At 48.8% G+C, this 24,965-nt stretch overlaps 1 protein-coding gene across 1 annotated transcript; it reads right to left on the reverse strand.

The window, feature by feature from the left end:
- Nucleotides 1–3,467: 3,467 nt before the first annotated feature.
- On the reverse strand, nucleotides 3,468–3,944 carry LOC139059520 (uncharacterized). The gene has a single exon (XM_070537942.1). It carries the CDS (start codon nucleotides 3,942–3,944, stop codon nucleotides 3,468–3,470), a length of 477 nt encoding a protein of 158 aa, XP_070394043.1.
- Nucleotides 3,945–24,965: the final 21,021 nt, after the last annotated feature.

A 24,965-nucleotide genomic window follows, 5' to 3' on the forward strand; every position in this document is an offset into this window, starting at 1 on the left:
GACCGTGTTTTTGGAAGCCCCTTTTGCAACGCGGTTCCCTAGCGATGTTCGGCCAATGCGAATCACGTCAGCCTTCCTTCGTCTGAGGGCCGAGGAAAGGGCGTCCGCAAGGGAAGAAACTTAGGTCCATCGTTTCGGAATGGACGCGGGCCGCGTTGCCGGAATTGCAAGACTGCGCAAAGAATAAATAACGCGACACACGGGAGACAACCGGTATGATTACAAAGACAGAATTCCAAAACTAGTATCTTCCACTGACGCATCCGTCTGTGATCTTTAAAGCGTGCGAACAAAGAGCTCCATGCAGTCCGGAAACAGGATCGTGCCGTGCTGGAAATACACTGGTAGAGGATTACCGCACTACATACAGCGAATTATGCAGGAATGCCAGGTGGGCTAATACTTTCCGTAAACGTCTCTCATTTGGCAGCCTATCGCTGACCTTTCCAGAAAGCCGCGTTCCCCGCGGGCGATGGGAGAACGCAGCTCACACTTCCGGCCTCCGCCATATTGCCCCATCAGAGGGCGCCCACACCCACGCACGTCAATTTGCGCAAAGCGAGCGCGTGTAAAAGGTGGTGGCCGCGATAGCTTACGCGGAGGACGCCGCATGAAGCACGCCGGCAGGCAAGCTGTATAGCTAGAACACGTGTGCAACTAAGGAACCACACCATGCACCGCTGACTGAGGCAGGAACCTTGGCGCTTGAGAGACGTGAACGAGCCTCAACTGCCAACTGGGCTCGCCGGCGGGGCAAACACGGGCCCCCGAAGAGGCGGAAACAAAAACAGATACCCCGCCGCGATTCGTCGGCGCTCTGCGTCGGCAATGGGTGTCAAGGTGAGGGAAATGCGAAGCGCCGAGGACTAATAAGTGTGGGCCGTGTCGGCCGGCTACCGCCTCGGCCGACGCATCGTCCGAGCACGCGCCAACGTCAGTCAGACTCCTTCTATACGGGCCGGGCCTCGCTTGTTTGCCAAGTGGCGTCATGCGAACGGCGCCTTCTAGTCGACGCGGCGAAGTGCCGCTTAGCGTCGTGCGGCTTCGCTCAGCGGCTGACCGCCTGCCAATCAACGCGGCGCGAAGTCTCGATCCACTCGCAAGTGTGTGCGGGCGAATCTGCATGTGTTTGCGTAAGTGCGCGTTAATGTGTTTGTGTATATATTATATTTGCGTCTGCACAAGAACAGTGAATGTGTGTGCTTCGTGTATGCGTGCGTGTTTGCGCGCGATGCTGCACTGATATGCCTGTGCCCTCCGCCGTGGACGCCGAAGCCTGTTATTCGTCTATGCTTTCTCACTCCCGCTTGTGTGATGCCGCTCGTTCAGGACTCGGTGCCCCCGACTATACAGAAAAAAATAAAAGACGCACAAGAAATAAAAAGCAAAGAAAGTTCACAGCGTTCTGAGGCGGTTCGTCCGGAATCGGAGCGACAATTTGGCAGACTTGTCGCATCTTGCTCAAATTACAAACCTATATCCAGCAAAGCTGCAAGAGCGCCCGTTTGACGCATGTAGGCAGTGTAGGTGCGACGGCATTGCCGGACCTGTCCAAACCGTAAGTGTTGCAGTATATGCAAGGATTCCAATACTTCTCGAATGACGACGTATTGACCGCGCAGTATCGTCAGATCGTCACACCGTGACTAACGCGAGTCTCCTTCTTTCGCACCAGAAGTGCGAAGACATACGTCATAGCGATCCATTTCGGGGATATCAGTTTCGGCGCGCGTTCGTAGGATGGGCCAGCCGCGGGTACCCGTACGTCACTCCAATGAGGCGTGGTGCGTCACGCTCAAGTCGAGGTATTCCCCAAAGTGATCTGTGCAGGGTGTGGCTCTGTCAGAGATGAACACCGTCACTGCAGTTAGCCCATAACGCGAGCGATTTCCTGCAGCAATGTATAAAATGTTGTGAAAGGTGCATACCCTTCGCGCATCATAAACTAGAATAAGGGGAACAGCGAGGCTCGATTTTTGGCTAAACGCACCTGCGAAGCCAACAGACACTAGAGCCAAGAAAATGATAGGGAAAATTAGCTCTAGTTCTGATTAAATGTAGGAATTATGAGGCATAGGGAAACAAGAAGGGGCGAGGATAACGTTTTTCCACCGTTGGGACATACCTTAATAATTCTGCGTTTAAACTAAAATCATGGTTAGTTATGCTTTCATTGGCTTCATTGTCGTCTTGCATCATGAGGTTGTGTCGTTCCCGTATTATGACAGCCAATCGCATTTTTCCGTTCAAGACGGACGCCCAAGGCGGCACATTTAGACATCTACTGTGCAGTTTAGGCACGCATACGCCGACATCTTCACTCGCCCTCTAATTCTCGGTACCGCAAGCCGTAGTGAGGCTGGAAGGCTGTTTCTCACGTACGTAGTACGAGAAAAACTCTTCTCTCCAAGCTGCGGCTCTACACAACCGCAGTACGCGCGTTCAGCCCTGCGTGTGCGAGACGACGATCCGTGGGGCGCGCATTGTCTGCGCCAAATGTCGTTTTAGAGTTGGACGCGGTGCTTCCTGACGCTTTTAGGGGAACCGGTTTCTTCACGCCGCGTGAAACGGGCGTATCGCCTCACGACCCAGGCGTACGTTTGAATGTGTGTACTTTGTCTCCTTCTGTGTGTGCGCGTGTTAATCCTCGCGTGCGGGCTTGTGCGTGCGTGCGTGTGCGTGTGTGTGTGTGTGTGTGTGTGTGTGTGTGTGTGTGTGTGTGTGTGCGTGCGCGCGCGCGTGTGTGTGTGTGTGTGTGTGTGTGTGTGCGTGCGTGCGTGCGTGCGTGCGTGTGTGTGTGTTTGCGTGCGTGGCGCTGACTGACGACACTCTTGGGTTTAATTTATAAACAGATGTAGATGATGTCGAGGACGTTGAACGGCGGATGTGCGCTGCCATGGCCAGGCCCCTTTATACTGTGTGCTACTTTGCTAATTTACCTTTGTCAATGATGCGTAGTTTGCCTAAAACAAATGCAGATATGGTTTTCTTGGCTCCATTGTCGGTCAGCTTCACATGGCCGCGTGCTTGCTTGTGTTCGTGCGCTCACGCAGATTTCTTCAAGTGCCTGTTTCTTCACGTACTTTGTGTGGAAGAATACGCATTTGGGCTGGTTGGTTCATGATTACGAGCAGTAAAACAGCGCTAAACAACAGGACGAGGAGAGGGACACAGACAACAGCGCTGACTAACAACCAAGTGTCTTGATTCTTTCAGTCAGCATATACGAGGTATGTTAGAAAAGTATCCGATCTTTGGCTGAAGAAAAAAAAAAAAACTGGCAGAACTGGAGCGTTGGAAACCTAATCACCCTCAAAGTAGTCACCCTGGGACTCCACACGCTTCTCCCAGCGGTGCTGCCATTGTTGGAAGCATTCGGAGAAGGCCTCTTTCGCATTGGAGTTTAGCTCAGCTGTCGTTGGTCGCTGCAGCCATAATGTCCTCTATTGTCTGAAATCGCGCTCCTTTCAATGGCCTCTTGATTTTGGGAAACAGCCAAAAGAGAGGGCCATATCAGGAGAGTAAGGAGCCTGTTGAACTACAGGAGTCTGGTTTTTCGCCAAGAACGTCCGAATAAAGTGCGAGGAATGTGCTGGTGCATTGTCGTGATGGATGCGCCAATTTCCTGTTGGCCACAACTCTGGTCTCTTGCGCCGCACAGCATCACGTCGGCGACGGAGGACATCCCTGTAGTACTCCTTGGGGATTGTTTGACCCTGTGGTGCGTACTCGTGTTGTACCACACCGCGGAAGTCAAAGAAAGCAGTCAGCATCACTTTGACGTTGCTGCGCACTTGGCGGGCCTTCTTTGGTCTTGGTGACGTGGAATGCTTCCACTGTGATGACTGGGATTTGGTTTCCGTATCGTACTCGTACACCCAAGACTCGTCACCAGTGTTTATGGTGTTCATGAAGTCGGGGTCGCAGTTTGTGGAATCCAGCATGTCCTGTGAGACTTCAACACGAAGTTGCTTTTGCTCCACCGTGAGCAGCTTCGGCACGAACTTCGCCGTAACTCTCTTCGTGGCCAAATCTTAAGTCATAATGGAATGTGCAGAAAAAGTGCTGATGCCCACCTCTTCTGCAATTTCTCGGATAGTCACACGACGGTCCCGCATCACCACAGGGTTCACTTCGGCAATGACCTGGTCATTTCGGCAAGATGATGGCCGACCGGAGCGTGGCTCGCTCTTCACCGATGTGCGGCCGTCTTTAAACCGGTTGTACCACTCCTTAATCTGTGTGCTGCTCATAGCATCGTCACCAAAAGCCGTCTGAATCTTCCGAATGGTTTCCACTAAGCCGTCGCCCAGTTTGTGGCAAAATTTGATGCAGTAGCGCCGCTCCAGTCGCTCCGCCATTTTCCTTGCAATAAAAAACCGACGAGAGCAATGCGCACTACCTCACTCAAACGCTGTGTCCCTGTGACTGACGCTATCGGCAGGCAAGAAAAAATTCGCGCATGCGCACGAAGGTTCAACGTCGGCTGATGCAAGTGCACTTGTTTCATATCCATCAGGTGTTCGCAAAAAAAAGTAATAAGGTCGGGTACTTTTCTAACAGACCTTGTACATACTCCGCCGTTGTCTCAAAGCAGAGAATCAACAAAATTCAACCTGCGCAGGGGGAAAAATTGCAATTAATGTAATAGGAAGGCAATCCCCTTCGGAAGGAGGGAAATAGAGGGAAGGCTTACACATGCTTCTCCGCTAACATGAATGTGGAAAGCTTCGGAAATAAGACGTGCGCGGTCATCGCGGTATTTTGACAGGTAGGTGACATCCTTAAAAGACGGCTTTCAGCCGCATTCATTGCAATGCAGTGATAACTATCTCTAGCTCGTTTTTGAACTTTGTTTCAGCGTTCGTGCATGCGGTCATTGATGCACCGCCCCATTTAACGTACCAAGACGATCCGTCAAAATACAGCTAAAAACGTCACATGTATCATCAACGACAGCTGCTGAACTGGTAGCCCTGCGTGGTCACGCATGGTCAATCAGAAGACTGACCCCACGCATGGTCAGTCTTCTGTGATTCCAAAGCAGCCCTACAGAGTGTATTCTCAGCACTGCGTCATGGATCACATGAGCAGCTCGTCGCAGAGATCAGAGAAGTCCATCATCGACAAGTTGACGAAGGACACGATATAATATATCAGTGGTTGCCTAGTCACTGTGGCATACATGACAATAATCGAGCAGACGCAGCTGCCCGATCAGTCCATGACGGTGTCAACTGCGTTGCCATTCCTCTTTCGAGAGCCGACGCAGCGAAAAAGCTTTCCGTACTTGCTCGTGACCTGACATTAGCTCAATGGAATTCATCCGAGTTCACAATTGCACGCCTTCATACCCAGGACCCTAATTTACAGCTCCGTATTCCGCCCGAGCTTCCACGACGTGACTACACCCTTCTAGTCTGTCTATGGCTTGAAGTAGCATTTTCAAATGCGTACTCTTGTCTTATCGCAATGGCCAACAGCCCACTTTGTGACTTCTGCGGGTGCAATGAAACAACCACGCACCTTCTTTGTCAGTGCTCTCGTTTCAACCCGCAAAGAGCAGTCCTCTCAGCCACCCTAGACAAACTGGACAAGCGCGCAACGACAGAAAACAAGATCCTTGGAAACGGGCCTACGCGAACATCAGTGCGATCCGCTATGGAGACGCTGCTGCGGTGCTTAAAAGACACGGCACTTTCTGACAAATTGTGACGGTACAACGTGGGACGTAAGTCTGTACTGTGACACTGCGTAAGACTGTGAACGCCTTTGTGGGCTACGTGACAATGCCCGCAGACACAGTTTGTGTGTACGTGTGTGTGTGTATGTGTTTAGGTTTTTCTTTTCTTTTTTTATCCTTCTCTCTCTCACCCATTGCATCCCCTTGCCCCTCCCCCAGTACAGGGTAGCCAACCGGAGATAATCTCGGGTTAACCTCCCTGTGTTTCCTTTGCCTCTCTCTCTCTCTCTCCTTCCGAAGGAGATTGCCCTACTATCGCATCAATTGCAATCTCCCCCATGTACATGCCGAACTCTGTTGATTATGTGCCTTGATATAGCGACGAAGTATAGATATGCTGACTGAAACAATAAAAAAATGACCGACGATTACGTTACTTCCTAATGCGAAATTTGAGCGCAGCAAATAAGCTGTTTCACCTTTTCGATAGATTGAGGCAAAGAAATCGAGCAACACATGTATGCGCTATCACAGAATTTTTTTTTATTTTTCACACGTATTCCTTTAACAAAGACTCCACTAACAGTTCTTGACAGTCATGAAGGAAGCTTTGTGGTCGGAGAAATAGACTGATATATGTTCGACTTGGTACACCAATGCTTGATTCTCAAAGACGTTCACAAAGACGTTCACAACTGGGCCCTTAATGAAATATTGGCCTCCGCCGTGCATCAGTCGTCGCACTTGCATGAATGGGATTCGCGGAGATACGAGTCTTACACTCACCGCATTAAGTTGTGGAAGGTGCGCTGGCCTCGAGGGATATTTGTAACCGTTTGTTGTCGAAATAACAACCAAAATAAGCGCGAACGAGACCGACCCAACAGAACCAAACGGGCGCGGGCGAGAGCTGTGGCGCGAGCAGACGATAGTACGAAACGAGCGGATCGGCTGAGACCAGACACGAGTGCGCATCGAGCCGTAAGGAGGGTCCGCATGACACCAGCATCGCGCGCGCACGTCACTGAAGGGGCCGCTCTCATTGGTCTCCGCCATTCGCGGCTCGCGTCCTTCGTCTCCCACTCCAGCGAAGGGGGGCGGAGCTGGTTACGAGGCCGACAACGCCGACGACGACGCGAAACCCAGGAACGGACGCCAAAGAGCTGCGCTCTAAAACACTTGGTTGTTAGTCAGCGCTGTTGACTGTGTCCCTCTCCTCGCCTTGTTGTTTAGCGCTGTTTTAGTGCTGTTTGTGTGCGCGCGTCTCTGGTGTTTGTACGCCTGCGCCTGTTGTAGGCGTTTACGCGCGATGTATGCGTGGCTGCGAGTCGTGCGTGGACGCGCTTTTTGGCGAAGGAAGCGAACGCTCAAACAGCCGACCGTGTGTGCATAACGTTTTCCCTCCTAGCTTCCCATGTCCACCGGACCGTGGTGGTGCGCCCACACCCGCGGTCGCTGGCGTAGGCCGGCAAGTGTCAATCAATGAAGATAAAACAACAAAAATGAAACTGAAAGCGCGAACAACTCGTTTGAAAGAAGAAAACAGCCATGCGGTGTTTCGGAGGCCGAGAAAGCACGTCGCGGACGGCGAGCAAACATTGAGATGGAGTGCGTGGCGTGCGAAGGCAAACGGTCGAGCCACTCGAGTCGCCGCCGCCAGAGGACGCGCAGCAAGGCGTACGCGCGAGCCTGGCGAGCGGTCTCCGCCAGGGCCAGCGGGCCGTTTCGACCATCCGTCACCGCAGTGCGCTCCTCGCGGCACGGCCTACGACTGGCGAGGTTACGGCGAGGAAAAAAAAAAAAAAAAGAAGACGAACGAGAAGGGAAGTTCGCGCGCTCGGCCCGGCATGTCCGCGCGAAACCCGATCTCCGCTGTATCTTCTCGGGCCGCGAAGTGACACGGGGGGGGGCGGGAAACGAAGCGAGCGAGCAGTCAGGAAGCCCGCAGGATGCAGTCAACCCGGGTCTAGTGCAAACAAACATGGCGGGGCTCAAAATAGGTGACACGCGGTGGCGGCCGGAAGCGGCCATCTTTTTCTTCTCAATCATCGTCGTGAGCTCGCACGCGTTCGCTCGCGGGGTTTCCTTGCACAATCGGCCGCGCCGCCGGACCCGGTCTTTGTTTCCCGTCCGGGTGGGAAATCGGCCGTGCTTCCGCCGGAGTTGTGTGTGTGTGCGACGCATTCCCCCGCACGGCCCGGTAGCTGGCCGCGTTCGCCGGGAGGCATTTCACACTCTGGAGCGCGCATCGTGTTCCGCAAGTGCAAGCTTCGTTGGAGCTACCCGAACCCGATCGCGTGGATAGTTACGTGCAGTACGGGAATAACGGCTCGCAACGCGCAAGTGCGAAACGGACGTTGTTCCGCCTTTCACGCGAAGCGCTTACATTGCAGTTTCGCGTTATGCGAAAAAAAAAAAAGAAGATATTCGAAAGGCTGCAGTGACTGAATGCGGGAGGTCTTTGTCGATAGATGGATAGGCAATGAGATAACTTGGAGAACCTTGGATTTTCTTAAACCCTCGAATACTGATGAGACGGAAGAGGGATAATTTTTACACATACATCAAACACAATTTGCATCGCTTTATGCGATAATTATAATTTAGCGCGACAAACTTCATCGTAAGCAGCGTTTACTCAACTTCACGTATTGTTGCTATGCCGGTACTGTTCGTACTGGGAACTTAGAAAGTCGTCTTTAGATGCAATAACGAGGCTAAAACGAAACTATGCAAAAAAAGAAAGCTGCTTGAAAATGAGCGCCCGAAACTGACGAAGGAGTGTGCGCCTGCGCTCGGCACATTTCGAATGTGGCTTGCACGACATTCTCTTAAAAGGGTAACGCGAGGCATCAGACAGTTGACAACTCAGAGAACAGAACACACGACAGGCATAGAGAACGCCATCGTATAGTTTTCCAGGTTACGCGTACAAAGTAACCGTTGTGCCGAGCTCTCCTTGCACCGAACTACACCCTACACTGCGTGCCTCGCTGCGGTCCATATATCAGCGTCGCAGTCCGCATACACCAGCGCTGCACGCAACTGGGCGAGGAAGGCTATCGACGCGACACGCACTTCGGACGGGGAGCGGAACCTGGTGGCCGCAAGGTTACGCGGATGCGCCCCCTTTTCCGGCGTCAAGGGCGACGCGCAACCGGCGTCAGCTATGCTCGCGCTTACGTGGGAGAGCGGTGAAAGTTGTTAAGTCCCGCGCCTTTTTTTCCCCCTATACTTTTGCGCTCGTTTTAACGTGCACATTACCGCCTGGTAAAACAGTGTTACCGCATAGTGTCACTCAACAAGAGTCGTGTAAGAAGGCGTTTTAATGCCGCTGAAAAGACTTACCGAGGAAAGCGAATTGTTGGTCGCTGTTGTAACGGATGCAATATAAATATATATATATATATATATATATATATATATATATATATATATATATATATATATATATATATATATATATATATATATATATATATATATATATATATATATATATATTGTAAAAGTGTTCTTCATTTGTAGTGTGCCCTTCATTGTGTGTTACGGGAAATTTCCGGAGTACCCCACTGCGGCGTGCCTCATAATCAGAGAGTGGTTTTGGCACGTAAAGCCCCATAATTTAATTTTTCATTTTTTGTGTGATATTGTCGTTACCTTTTTTGCTGTTGCTTTCGAGGTTTTTCGAGATGTCGCGTTGTTATTTTAAGTGTTTGTACATGAACAAAACGTCTTTTTTTTTGTCCACGTTCTTCTTCACGAACCGTAAGCGTAAGCGTTCCAAAGTGTGTGTACAAATCACTCAGGAGACAAGAATTATAGCCGGCGCCATATTGTGCGCCAACGCATACTTCTGCTGTCATCTGATTAACAAAGAAAGAAAGAAAATATAAGAAAGGAAAGGGAACCTTAGAGCACATGTACCCACGGCCGTTCCACAACCTTCTCTCTTTCAGAATTTGTCGTGGCATGCCAGCCGTGCCGCTGGAATGCTTGAAGTATGCTTACGATAGCCGCGGGAGCTTAAGTGCTCGATTTTGCAGGCAGCGCGAGCGAGAACGCGTGTTTTTATAGCTCTTCATGGTCCTTCATCATACCATTCTCCGGCTTCTTTCTGTTACGTATACGTCGCGCAACTGAATTTTGGAGACAAAGTACTTCATCGTGGCCGACATCACCCCTGTTTTCTTCCACTAAACAATTCGTCACCCTAATTAGCGCTTCGCTTTTCTTAGCGTGTCGTCGCATAACGATTTCCTAGTTATAATTGATTGCGACGCAAGACTCAGCTGACCCCAGACTCAGCTGTCTGCGCTGTCGTGTAAATAAAAGCTGCCCGCAGTGCGGCTAGTTCAGTGGCTGTGGCTGAAGTGCAGTGAGAGCGGCAGAGGTGGTGACACTAGCAGACGGAATCCACACACCGATGGCAGATGATGTGGGCGTAATGGAGCCATCAGTGTCAATACGACGGTGAGCATTGTAGCTGGTGTTAACGTGCTCTAGAGCAAAATATGTCAGCGCTGGACCAGGTGTATTTCTCTTGAACCCGGGCACGAAAGCGACAATGGACCACGAAGGAATTTCCCACGGTGGTTCCGTCGGCAAAGAAGGGCTTTGATAATTCAGCGGGAGCAACCTCCTATACCAAGGACCACTGTCGGAAGCGAGCGATGACCCGACACCCTGGCAGCCAAAGCGCATTTAGACTCGAACCAACTCCTGTTGCATAAGCACTGGAACCGATAGGCGTCTGCTTTCATGCCAGATGCGCCTGATTTGTTTATCGGTAGGCCGAGGCACACGCTTAGGACTTTTGCCTGCGCACAAGTGAGTGCTTTTATGTTGGTTTGGGAAGTGGCCTGTAGCGTAGGAAGGCTGTATTGAATAAAGTGCATCCGTACTACTTACTATACGCCTGTCATTTAAAGGGGTTGACAGCAGGTTTCTGTGGTACAAATTTTTTTGGTGCAATGAAAAGCTGACCGGTCAGAGTGTCTAACCATAAAGTGGTAAAGCGCGGAAAACGCCGTGGAACATTTTTATCTGAATTTTTCGATCTGCACTGAGGATATCGTCGTTCACTGGAAGCGTGCAGAAAATCATGACAGACGAGCGCGATAGCGATTGTACACTCTAAAAATTTTAACACCCTTAAGGGTGTAATTGACTTGTCCCATGGGTGACACCCTTTTGGGTGTATTGCTACACCCCAAGCAACGGGATGCATAATAACACCCCACAAAAGAAGGGGTGTTAATAGGACGTCACCTCGCCTATGGGTGTAAAACTAACAACACCCTTTCTATATGGGGTGTAACCCAGACACCACCCTTTCAATATGGGTGTAGCATGGACAACACCCTTCCAAAAGGGTGTTATCCCTGCAAGTATTTTAGCGTTCACTACAGCCATGTAGTTAAAGGGCAGACTAGCTGTTGTGAATGCTGCCTAGCCTTAGCTATGGTACTACCTTGTTCAGTATGAGCCAGAATCTGTGAGGCGTCCTCATATTGCGCTTCTGGTCCGTCATGTGGTAGCATAACGTGCGACCCTTTCAGGCAAACAATTTAAGGTTTCGCCATTGCAGCAAGGCACACAGGCCATGCTTTTCGTAATCTTCCTCTGCAGTGATAGTACACTGCCGGCAGGATGCAGAGCGCAATAACAATGCGCGCTGCACTAAGGACACAGGATCTCCCGCACCTTGGTGCACCAGGACTTATAAGCCCGTGGAAACAGCACACAGCCAAAAGCATGGTTACATTCATTTCAGAAATAATTAAAAACCTCCACTTTTCTTGGTCAAAAATTTTCGCAACACCAGCTCGACCAGGAGGGAAAGACACCACAGCTCGTTGTTGTAGCTCATATTGAATGCAATAGGCGCAAGCAATGCATGGATTGGCGACGGTAACAAGTGCAGTACTACAGAAGCATACGTTTGCCTGTCAAGCAGTTTTTTGCCATTTTAAGCGCACATTTTATACCTCTATTCATCAAAGTTGTCATTTATCTCCACGGGATGCTTCTACTAGTACTTTCACACATATGACTTAAAGGTAGCACTGAAAGCCAAAGAACAAAGTGCTTCCACGCCGAATAATGTTTCAGCATTTACGAACAAAACAGCATGTGTAGCTGTGCATGCTGTTCAATATATATGCACGCACTATTTCCTGAAATATATGTATGCTTCATTTACTGCCAGTGACTTGCTTATACCCAATAATTTAGTTTATTTTTCACCATGTGCTTGCATTGAATATTCCACAGCCATTGTAAGTTAAGCTGCCAGAATAACAATCAGCTAGTCTAAGGTTACCTAATTGAACAAAATCATTGTAAAATTTGTGACGAAATGTCAAAAGAATTTATTTCATTAAAGAGAAATGGTTACATAATAATGTTTGCACATTTTAAATGTAAAAAGGAAAATAAGGAGTGAAACCATACCAATACAAAGACATAAGCGCCGAATAGTGGCACAGGCTTGCTCAATTAAATTTTAGGCAGAACAGTTTTTTTATGTAACCTGACTACGAAATATTATATGTTTTCATTCGAAAAGCACTGCATCTTATTATAAAGCACAAAAATAACCGGTCACATAAGTAAGAACAAGTCTGAGTGTGTCTTTAACACAAGGATAGAAAGTTGGGCGAGTTGGTACAGTAACATGATCTTGGATTGTAGCGCGAAGTGACACGGACACAGACTAGAAGCAGACAGGATGAGCGCTAACTCTCAACTAAATTTTTATTGAAACGAAGAACATATATATATATATATGTATATAGGTGACTGCAAAAAGCCGCAGCACATCTAAATGAATATTGAATACATAGTAGTAACATGAGGACGACAAACAAAAGCCATCAGCCACCAACTGCGTGGCAAATCTCAAATCTGAGTGCAAGCTATTCTCTTATCGAGTATACCTGTAGGCATTGCGACCAATGTGCTCCCAAGATGTGTGAGGCATTAGTCATTGCAGAGATGTAAGGACATGACAATCCTAGGATAATTATGTTCTTGAGGCCTTTTTCCCCACTTTCCATCTTTTGAAACGTGTATACTTTAGTCATGAAAACAATAATGTTACAACTGGCGTGTGATCAGTTATGCGTCTTATTTCCTAGCAGCTCATTGAAACGAACCACGATGACAAATTCAAATGCCGTTACCTCATCAGACATTCAAATTTCTTAAACACAAACAAAACCAGATAGGCATTAGAGTGAGCATCACTTAAATACATTACACTGGTTTAAAGTTATTGCACCACTTTGTGCCAGGTAAAAATGCTAGAAACATCAAAAATGATAAGATTCAACGGCCAACCGTGAAAACTAAATAAAGAATTATTAAGCTTTCTTAAACGGGTACAGGAGCTTTACAACCGGCCGTCTTGGTGATGGACACGCAGATAGATGAGCAGCCATTCCACTGAGACGAGAATGTTGAGGGCTTCGCATGGAAGTCTGCGAGACACTGCAGACATAGCCATCTCGCCGACACTGCGTAGAAATATTCAGTAAAAAAAACTGTACAGAAAGGAAGGGCACAACGAAATATACATACCTCATACTAGGTAAAACCCTACAAACAAGAACGCTTAGAATAGTAGTATGAAAGTACCATAGGCTGAGCAGAGCTTTAGCCACTTAACTTGTATGAATCGTCTTAGTATTGGTTGTGGAATACCAAGGCAAAAAAAAAGAAGAAACAACACACACTACCTGTCGCACAAATAGATCAGCTCAAGTCCGCCAGCACGCACGGCTACAAAGATGCTATTTAGCTCGCCTCATAGGTTCACAAGTAGAAGACGACACAAAGTCAACAAATGTGCTATGAAAGCGCTGATCATAAGTTGTGGCACAATGAAAAATATGCAGTACGTGAAGTGTTTCTGTAGCCATAGTAGCAAGCTGAAAGGCCGTCGCCCTGCCAAACATAGCGGAAAGGCGGTGCCAAATAAAAAGCATCCGCATAGCGTTAGAGTGCTGTCAGACGTCATCGCCAGTAATGCGTACTAAGCTTGCATGCTTTCCGTCCCTTTGGTTGCTCTCAGCTACTTTGCTGATGCTACAGCCGTGGAGAATGCGTATCCTGGAGAGCGCCATCGCGCCAGCAGCTGCTATGATTCGCTGTGATTGGCGAGGGTAATACCCTCGGGTCCTGAGAGTATGAATATAAATAAATAAATATAAATGCCGCCCGCTCTACATCATCATCATCATCATCATCAACAACAAAGTTACGCCCACTGCAGTGCAAAGGCCTCTCCCATACTTCTCCAACTACCCCGGTCATGTACTAATTGTGGCCATGTTGTCCCTGCAAACTTCTTAATCTCATTCGTCCACCTAACTTTCTGCCGCCCCCTGCTACGCTTCCCTTCCCTTGGGATCCAGTCCGTAACCCTTAATGACCATCGGTTATCTTCCCTCCTCATTACATGTCCTGCCCATGCCCATTTCCTTTTCTTGATTTCAACTAAGATGTCATTAAGTCGAGTTTGTTCCCTCACCCAATCTGCTCTTTTCTTATCCCTTAACGTTACACCTATCATTCTTCTTTCCATAGCTCATTGCGTCGTCCTCAATTTAAGTAGAACCCTTTTCGTAAACCTCCAGGTTTCTGGCCCCGTACGTGAGTACTCGTAAGACACAGCTGTTATACACTTTTCTCTTGAGCAATAATGACAGCCTGCTGTTCATGATCTGAGAATGCCTGCCAAACGCACTCCAGCCCATTCTTATTATTCTGATTATTTCAGTCTCATGATCCGGATCCGCGGTCACTACCTGTCCTAAATAGATGTATTCCCTTACCACTCCCAGTCCCTCGCTAGCTATCGTAAACTGCTGTTCTCTTCCGAGACTGTTACACTTTACTTTAGTTTTCTGCAGATTAATTTTTAGACCCACCCTTCTGCTTTGCCTCTCCAGGTCCGTGAGCATGCATTGCAGCTGGTCCCCTGAGTTACTAAGCATGGCAATATCATCAGCGAATCGCAGGTTACTAAGGTATTCTCCATTAACTCTTATCCCCAATTCTTCCCGATCGAGGTCTCTGAATACCTCCTGTAAACACGCTGTGAATAGCATTGTTAGGATTTGGTTGCTTTCTTTATGGAGGACTACTGTGGCTGTGGAGCGGTTATAGATATATTTCAGTATTTTTACATACGAGCCCTGTTTACACTCTGATTCCGTAATGCCTCCATAACTGCTGATAGTTGATAGAGAGTGGTTTGATTCAGTTGATAGTCCAGTCGTTGTGGTGTGAAGCTCTCCTCTTGTCCATTGAGTTTTTTTACTGTTTTTTTTTCATTAAAGTATGTACTAACTGTCCCGGATTTCAACCCTTCTTCCCTCGGCTGCTGAGGTTTCGACTGAATCAAACGCTTTCTCGTAATCAGTGAAAGCTATATGTAAGGGTTGGCTATATTCCGCACATTTCTGTATCACCTGGTTGAAAGTGTGAATATGGTCTATTGTTGAGTAGCCTTTACGGAATCCTGCCTGGTCCTTCGGTTGACAAAAGTCTAAGGTGTTTCTGATTCTATTTGCGATTACCTTAGTAAATACTTTGTAGGCAACGGACAGTAAGCTGATCGGTCTATAATTTTTCGAGTCCTTGGCGTCCCCTTTCTTATGGATTAGGATTATGTTAGGGTTCTTCCAAGATTACGGTACGCTCGAAGTCATGAGACATTGCGCATACAGGGTGGCCAGTTTTTCTAGAACCATCTGCCCACCATCATTCAACAAATCTGCTGTTACCTGATCCTCCCCAACAGCCTTCCCCCTTTGCACAGCTCCCATGGCTTTCTTTACTTCTTCCGGCGTTACTTGTGGGATTTCAAATTCCTCTAGACTATTCTCTAGCTGGAGTCCACGCCTTCGTGTTACAGCGTATCGCGTCCCAGTTGCGGAGGCAGTCTGACGTTGATGATGAAGCACCTTTAAAATATGGCACGTACCTACAACGGGGAATGTCCAAAAAAGGGGTAGTTAATAAATCCGTGAATAACTTGAGACGCTTCAATAAAGTGCGAATTTGGGCCCGTTGACGCATCTTGCATAAAAAGAAAAAAAACGAGTAACAGTGGAAAGACAGGACACAGTACATCGTTCGTCTCCTGCTTATGTGCTGTGTCTTTCGCGATTACTTGTTTCCTTTTAAACGCATAAAAAAATTATGGGGTTTTACGTGCCAAAACCACTTTCTGATTATGAGGCATGCTGTAGTGGAGGACTCCGGAAATTTTGACCACCTGGGGTTCTTTAACGGGCACCTAAATCTAAGTACACGGGTGTTTTCGCATTTCGAGCCAATCGAAAGGCGGCCGCCGCGGCCGGGATTCGATCCCGCAACGTCGCGCTCAGCAACCTAACACCGTGGCCACTGAGCAACCACGGCGGGTTTTTAAACGCTTACTCACGCTCAGTTATTAACTGCAACAAAATAACGTAACGGTCTTAAATTAAGTTTTCTTCATGTAATGCTAATGATTGAAGAACTCTGCCTCACCTTCTTTTTAAAAAATTATGGGGTTTTACGTGCCAAAACCACTTTCTGATTATGAGGCACGCCGTAGTGGAGGACTCCGGAAATTTTGACCACCTGGGGTTCTTTAACGGGCACCTAAATCTAAGTACACGGGTGTTTTCGCATTTCGAGCCAATCGAAAGGCGGCCGCCGCGGCCGGGATTCGATCCCGCGACGTCGCGCTCAGCAACCTAACATCGTGGCCACTGAGCAACCACGGCGGGTTTTTAAACGCTTACTCACGCTCAGTTATTAACTGCAACAAAATAACGTAACGGTCTTAAATTAAGTTTTCTTCATGTAATGCTAATGATTGAAGAACTCTGCCTCACCTTCTTTTTAAAAAATTATGGGGTTTTACGTGCCAAAACCACTTTCTGATTATGAGGCACGCCGTAGTGGAGGACTCCGGAAATTTTTGACTACCTGGGCTTCTTTAACGTGCACCTAAATCTAAGTACACGGGTGTCTTCGCATTTCGCCCCCATCGAAATGCGGCCGCCGTGGCCGGGATTCGATCCCGCGACCTCGTGCTCAGCAGCCTAACACCATAGCCACTCAGCAACCACGGCGGGTCCACCTTCTTTAGTCTACTTCCAGCGCTCGGCTTCATCTCATGTTTACTGGTTGGCGCCGACGTCGTCTCATTTTCTTCGATGATAGCATGAGGCATATTAGTGGGCTAGCTCAAATATGAATTTCAGAAAGGCGAATCAATTCAGCAGTAATAAGCTAAGGAGTTCTTTTTTTGATAGAGACCAGTGTCTAAGTCGGCATAGGTGAGAGGAGGAAGAAAAGCTGAGACTTTCCACTTCACCACCGGTAGGAGCAACCTCCATAGACCAACACGACTCGCACTTGCTCTCGAAAGGACATTGCTAGCACGCAACTGCGAATGTTCACACCAACGAACACCGCATGAAACGAAGTAAGGGTTACTGCGCATTATGTTTCGCCACCTATCGCGTCACCGCATCGCTTCAGGGCTGAAAGTGATTTTTTGTTGTTGTATAATTTAGGCGAAAGCATTCTGGAATTCCGCGGACGTCAAAACGGCGTATAGCCGATTAATAGCTATCGTTATAGAAAAAAGAAGGTTCCCTACAAAGCCAGATATGGCATTCGGGTTTCGACATATATGTAAAGGTGTTTTGTGTAGAATACAGTTTATGTCATTTCACTAACAGTGCAGTGCAAACAGAAGTCTGTTGATCAGCTGACCAGAAAAGGGGGACCAGAAGGAGGAGTCCTTCATTGTCCGCCATCGTTGTCCACCGCATCCTTGTACTAATCACGACGGCTGAAGCAATGCTTCACGGAAGGACTAGTAGCCCACGATGAAGGATTACTCCGTATAATGATCGAAGAATGAAACCGGTGCTCGTTACTGATTGGCTGATAAGAGCCCCGCAGCTTTCACTGCACCGCCTGGAGTTGGCGAGACGGATGATAGCCAGTGGAGTTTCATTCAAACATTTCGCACCAGCGGACACGCGCCATTCAGTTATCTTATTTTTCTGTGCTTTATGCGTACGCTGCAAACGTTCTTCCACCTTTGTGAGGAAGGGCTGCGACGATGTACTTATCGATACGTATAGTTTTGTATGTGCAAGTGCTGCTTATCATTCGTCCGTTAGTATTGACGCGCGCCTGGCAAACGTACAGTCCCGTATAGCGACACAACAAACTGTGACATTTATACTAACGAACGAATGAACGACTTTCCTTGCCGAAGCCAATCACCGATCGTCAACCACAGACCAGCGACCAACCATGAAAATGGGCGAAAGAAGGGAAGATTCGCTTTAATCTATTCGAAATCCGAGAGAAGGTTGTTCCAGTCGAAGGAGGGGCACACTTATTTTACAGTGGCAACATTTGTCAGTTATACCCCTGTCGAGCGGGCAAGTGCACTTACGGGGTGTGCACTTCGGAACCTTGAGTGACACTTTAGGTTACGGGGTGCTAAACGGGAAAACACAACGCACTCACCCTAAAAAAAATAAAAAAAAAACGGCGACAGACTAAAACCAAGTTTTTTGAAGATATAGATTAAAAAAAAAAACTTCTAAAAAGCGATTGCCTTGGTTGTGTTATAAATGAAAAACAGTCATAATCTATATTTACTCAACAAAAAACAAAAATATCTTTATCATAAATGTGTTCCAAGTCAAGGTAGGCCAAGACGAATGCCCAGCCAATCCAGAACTAGATAGTGGCGTGCGACGAGGCGGAATTTGATCCTGCTAGAACAGAATATATCAGCGATTTTTACTCTGATTATTTCTTTAAAAGCTGTTCGACAGCTACAATGAACTTCCGTGCCCATTTTCTATGAATTACATTTTGTATCGTTGAAAGCGCTGGCGGTGAGGCTACGCACTCGACCAGCAAAGTGAGCTCCGTGAATGCATGCACTCCGACCGGAGTGCACTGCTCTCGGAGTACACTCCGCTTGCGACGTTTAGTTTTGGGAAAGTGCACTTAAAACCGAGTGCACTCTCCGTAAGTGGACTTAACTTGCCCGCTTAACGGGGGTGTTATATTGGCTCTGGATGGTCTCAGTTTTTCACGTGTCAGAAATAATCATCACCACGCCGTCGTGCTCCACTTGTGCTCACATGCATGTGTCGCAGGGTCGTCCAAGTTGCAGGGCTGCACTCGAACGGAGCATGTGATTCAGAACACGGCTGCACTCGAACAGAGCATGTGATTCTGCCCGTTCGAGCACGGCCGTAGCCGTTTGCGTCGGAGCACGAAGGCTCTGTTCAATATAGGCACTTTAAGGATTAGTTTACCGCATGTTCCCTCTTATTTGACGACCTTTGGCTTATTCGTTTCCCTTGAAACATAGTCCATAATATTATATTATTACTATTTTCTTTACTCTCGCGGCCGCGTTTAGACCAAGATTATACTTAATCTCGAGCCCAGTCGCCATCTGTCGGGGCGGGGCGCGGGGACAAAACCCCGAGTGGCAAATACTGGCAGCAAGCGTGCGATAAGGACTGGATGAGTGCCGTGTTGGCAACGTTTTTTCCTCAAGTTTTTGCAGTCACCGGAAAAGGACGGCTGCCGCCTGCACGTCGCCACAAATTCCGGGGTCACATCCACAGAGCTTTTCGTTGGCAAGATCTCTTTGCCATTGGCCGACCGCCTTCGCTACTGCCACCTTCGTCCAGCCACAGGATTCGCGGAACTTTTCAGTTACGAATAATTCTAACGTCAGACCGCTTCGCGAGTACGGGCCCTGGTCCATACCACGTGTTCCTTCCTTGCGCATCAATGCAGTACATTTGAAAAAAATCAAGGCCATCCTGCCCTGCGAACGTGGATCGATGATATTATGGTAACTTGTGGTAAAGACTTCATCGGCATCACTCATTGTCACTTAGTAACGACGGTCACAATGGCCTTCTGGTCGCTATGATATACACTGATCCCCATATCCGCAACTGCAAACACATTGATCAATAATGTCAAATCGACGCTCGTACACCGTAGGAGGTCGGTTGGGAGGGATCGGTGTGACATCTCAAGCGATATGTATGCAACACGAAACGCGTGAACTACTCCCTGTGTTTCAACCAGCCACATTGAAATCACCGACGACGACCAGATGGGGTAGTGTAATCGCAAGTACCCCACACTATATATATAAGTGAGGAGCCATGAACCTTACGGGGCTATGAGCCATTGCATTCTTTGCTGCTTTACGGGGTATAGCCATTGCTTACGGTGGACTGATGATGATAGTTTTTGTGTTCGGACACTAAAATTCTATTGTACTCTAGCCATATACAGCTCCGCTGTAATATGTTGTGTCAGATCGCACACATAAATGTTAAGCGTTAGGTCTTCAAAAACCCATAATATTCGGAGTATTTTTTCCAGCGCATCTAAACTTGCAATTATCATCGAACTAGACGCGATACTTACATTACACAAAAAGAATTGCTCATGACGTAGAAAAAGCAGTTACGTCCGTTTTGGCCTTCGCAAACAAGCCGGCATGTTGTCGCAGGAGGCAGCTTGTGGCAGTGAGCAGAGCATGCGTAGCGTTTCGGTAGAGTTAATAAGGCGCTCACCACTGAAGCAAAGAAAAAAGCAACAATTCCACGTTGCGCGCGGAGAGAACGCCATATACATGCGCGACCAAGTCGAGCGTGCAAGAGCGTCACCGCCGCGTGCAGAGGCGACAGCGGCGTCCGGTGCAGCAACCTTCGAGGCTTAACGAAGCCACCGGAGTAGCGATGGCGACAGCCGATACGTCTTAAAACACCGTGTCTATTCGAGTTCGCGCCAGTCATCTTTATTCATGAGCCGGCGCGAAAGTTATATGGCGGTGCACGGCCCAGACGCGGGTCCGCGCGTTCTTTGGTTTGACGCAAGGCCCTCGGAGGGAGTGCACGTCGAATTCGTCTTAGTCACCACACCCCTCGACACGCGTCCCGACCCCTGCCAGCTCCGGGGCCAGGTTTCTCGACTCGGCTTGTCCCGTGGTGGTCACTTCGCCAAAGCGCGCTCGCTCCACTGGAGGAGTGGCTGGCGACGCGGGCGTGGGCAGCCATACGGAAGCCGCGAATTTCTGACAGTGCACGTGACTGCGTCAGCTCCTGACGCTTCTTGGAACCAGCCACTTGTCGAAAACAACGCAGAAACGTGACGGCGTCACTTGAACGCCGTCTCGTCGCCTGCGTGTGTCCATGCGACAGCGTGGCATTGTTCGTTTAATGTCTTGGAGCTCATTATCTTTTCCCTCTCCGAAGAAAAATACGCGTAAAAGTTGCACTTAAAAGCGTCATTGTTTGAGTTTTAAACACCCAAAATTAGTTTCGTGCCATTTCCTGCCCCAGAGAATGAAAGTGGAGGGCTGCTTGCGAAAAAAAATTTAATGGGAGTCTATCTGCCACAACATCCTCTTACATCATAATCTCAGTGAAACGTCCTTGAACCCCGTCCTGGAAAGGCGAGCCGCTCCGCATCTTATGGTGCAGCCTATCAAACATTCGGTTGTCCAGATATGGCGACTGTAGTTTGCGCAGCTGAAACGTTGCAGCCGCACGAGTTTTCCAGGGTTTTCAGCACCGTTGTAAACTTCGAGCGGGTCGTGTGAATTGACTGCTAATTTGGCACAGGTTGCGCTTGTGGAGGTTTTCATCCTAGACGTAACATGCTCGATTGACTTTTTGGAAGCTTAACGATCCATCCTCCTCCTTGTACTGGTGTTTTTAATGCAAGCTAACGAAGGCTTCACCACTTCACCAAACCCAGTTCCTCTATGCATCTGAGTGGAAATTTGTGTTGACCTAAGCGCTTCCTGTGGTATACAGTGGTATTCGTAAATACCAGCGGTGTTTGGATGATCCGAAATTTCGAATAGGTATAGAATTTGATATTGGATGCGTGCTCTCTTGGAGAATTTGCCATTCGGAAGGGTCGAATATTCGATTCTGTTCGAAAGTGAGATACACTTATAGGAATCCACCGGCAGAAAGATTAATGCAAATGCAGATTGTTCCGAACAGTTCTGCGAGTGGAGAGCAGTGACTGGTGCGCCCAGGCACCGGTTCACAAGGAAACGCACGAGGCTGATGAATTTTGTTGAATTATTTCCAGTCATTCCATGAGGATCCTTATGACAGCCAGTAGGCCTTTAGACAGCCAACTGTTGTATTGACTTAAGAAAAGTAAATTATTATTCAGCTAGTCGCACAACGTTAGCATCCCTCTAATACCATGGGTGGTGCTGTAGTACTATATTTAGCTGATTAAAACGAACGCACTCTAATTGCATCCAGTGTCATGTTTATTTAAATGTGTGTTGTAAGGCTAGAAATTGAATTAGTCGATTTCCTTGTCCTTACGTACTTAGTGGAACATACGCGTTAGGGGGAGTGTCCGTAGAACATTCACATACCCAGTGCCACATGCGCACATACCCACTGACCCAAGTTGTCGTTATTCGGGCACATACGTGTGACCCAAGCTGTATAACCGATAGCTAACCACTGCAAAGTGTGCGAAGGGGGAGGGACGAAGAAAGCTTTGTTTTAAAAACCCTAGCCCCCTCTGTTTCCCTTCTTCTTGCCGCTGGTTAAGCTGTACAAAAGTGCCACGGGTCGAAAGGGTGTGGAACTGCGGAAAGGTGTAACGCCACAGAGTGGCATACTTCAAAACAACAAGAGAGGAAGGTAAGAAAACAAAATTAAAGCGCGCATGGAGTTGCTTCCCATGGACGCGCCACGGTTAATTATGAGAGCATCGCCCACTGCTCGATCACAGTAATGCTAGGGCGAAGACAGGACAGAACAGGCTGCCGCGAGCAGAGTGCCGAGTAAATGCCAGCAAAATGCACGGTTTCTGCTCATAGCATCCGTAACCCGAGACGACGCTGGTTCAGTGACGCGTCGCTACCTTAAGCGTAGCTGTTGTGCGCTCTACTAATAATTGCCTCGCCCGAAGAGTCTCCATGCGCGATTCATCAACGCGGCGACGTTTCCGAGTGAAGCAGCTCGCAATTCGGAAGCAAGGAGGATGGAGCGTCCTTTATTATTTTTTTTTCCTCAGCCTGGCAAGCGGACTCGAAGAGTAGGAATAACCCGCACCTTTTCTCGTTTTGTTGTTGTTCAAAATTTGTTTTGGTTTGCATGCATCTTGGGCCTCCGTCCGAGGCATAACGCGAGAAAAAGCAAGAGACGAGATTGCCACGCCGGTCTGTGGCGTAGCGCGCGTATAAACGGCGGCGATTAATACGCGCCGAAGGCCGCCAGGGCTCCTTTCCCTCGGCGCGCGTTCTCCCGAAAGAAATACAGCAACGAGGAGGGTGACGACAATCGCGTACATGACCGACAACGACTCCGCAGCTGGGAGAAACAAAAGGAAGAAACGAGTCGAAACCTCCTCCATCGTCGTTGACCTCGGCGGCCCGCGCCTAGCATTTATACGCGCGAGTCCGCGCACTCTTTTTTTTTTTCCCCTCCTCCGAGAGCAGCGCGCGGGGTGCGCGTTACAACTCGCCACACTCTCGCTCTCAGCGCCGTCCATTTTCGACCACGCGATCCATACCCATTGCGCGCGCAAATTAAACGATCCGGCCGCATTATCCACGCTCTGTCAACCCCGCCGCGATCCATCTTGCGCCGCGCGTCGAGGTTCGGCGGCGGGTTGCGCGCGAACGGCAAAGGTGGACGGACGCCCCGGATCATTTCATCTTCATTACGAACACACCGGCGGCGGCGGCGCGGGGGAGCGCGCGCGCACCTTGCGGCGACGGTCGCGCGTTGCGGCGCGGTTTGCGTCTGTCTGTGTGAACGGTTCCGCTGGCGCGTGAATTGCGCGGCAGTATGCACAGCAGTGCAACTATATACGTGAGCTGCAATTTGCCGCTGTTGCCTGGCTGCTGCGCAGCTGGTCGCGCGACTTAACGATGCGGCGCCGTTGGGGGGAAACAAACGAGCGGTGGGCGTTGTCTTCTGCTCCGAACAGGGCGGTGCACTTGTCTCTCTGCGGAATTTTTTTTTTGGGGGGGGGGGGGCGACTGCCTGCATTTACATGCATACGATCTCGGTGTTTCTCGCGGTCACAGATACTCTTTGGCTGCAATGCGCAGCGTGCGGCTCTCTGTATGAAGACATGCAATTAAGTTCCTGCGCGTTGGTATAGCTATGTGTAAAAAAAAAGTGCCCGCCTGCAAGTATTTACTAATACTCGTGGGTGGGTAATATAATTACTCGTGGGTGGCGCGGGACAATGTATGGGCAACGCCAATCAATCAATGCCGTGGCTAAAGCCAATCCTCGGGCATGAGTAAGCGAGACAGCGGAGATAATTGACACGCGTATCGGATGGGGAAGTTTTCGAACGCCTCTGAAATGCATTAGAAAAACACCGCTGTTTATTACTGGCGCCATGACGTTCTGCTGTCGAACCCGAACCGACGCGTTCAAATTTCTGGACGCCGTGACCGCATCACAGCTTCAGAGCGACGAGATTACAATCGTGTGCCAGCCCTTGTGTGAAACGTTGAATGTTCTGTAGCGGTATGCGTTGAAGGAGTACTGACACAAAAAATTTCGATTTTTTTTCTGTAGTAAGTAGCTAATGCCCGATAAATTACGCCACGAAACCTCATTAGCCTCGGAGCGTGGCAGATAATTATTTGGAGTCTTCTTTGTAGCGGCCAGTACAAGTTTTGGTTTCAGAGCCCAACGAGAACCGACGCTAGGCTTGTACACAGTTGGACACGTGATCGCACAAAACTGTGACGTGCTCGCTGACGCGCGCGCCATGGCAGCTTCATGTAAATAGTTCGTCTGCTACGCCTGCGCGTGCTTTGCCACGTCCTCGCCATCATCGTTGTCGTCCTCGTTTTCGTCGCCCAGCGACGACGATTTCCTGCAGGCGAGAGTCGCCGCCGTAGTAGACGTGGCCAACCAATTTCCATTCGATCCACTCCAAAGCAGCGACTCGGAAATTGTGGCCCGCGACAGTTATCAGTACGCGTACGTACGCACCGCTGCAAGCAGTACGAACCTCTCGTCGAGGCCGCTACGGGAATGAAGTTATTTCGGAGCAGGTCACAAGGCGGGGTAAATAGTCTGCACAGCACCAAACGAAACTCCGTTAAACTTCGTTATCATTATATAAGTTCCGAGAAGAAGTTTCTTGAGCGTTGTGTGTCATGAATGTTTGATTAGATGCGTGAATGAAAGTTTGC

The sequence above is a fragment of the Dermacentor albipictus genome, chromosome 4 (genome assembly GCF_038994185.2).
Source record: "Dermacentor albipictus isolate Rhodes 1998 colony chromosome 4, USDA_Dalb.pri_finalv2, whole genome shotgun sequence".
NCBI lineage: Eukaryota > Metazoa > Arthropoda > Arachnida > Ixodida > Ixodidae > Dermacentor > Dermacentor albipictus.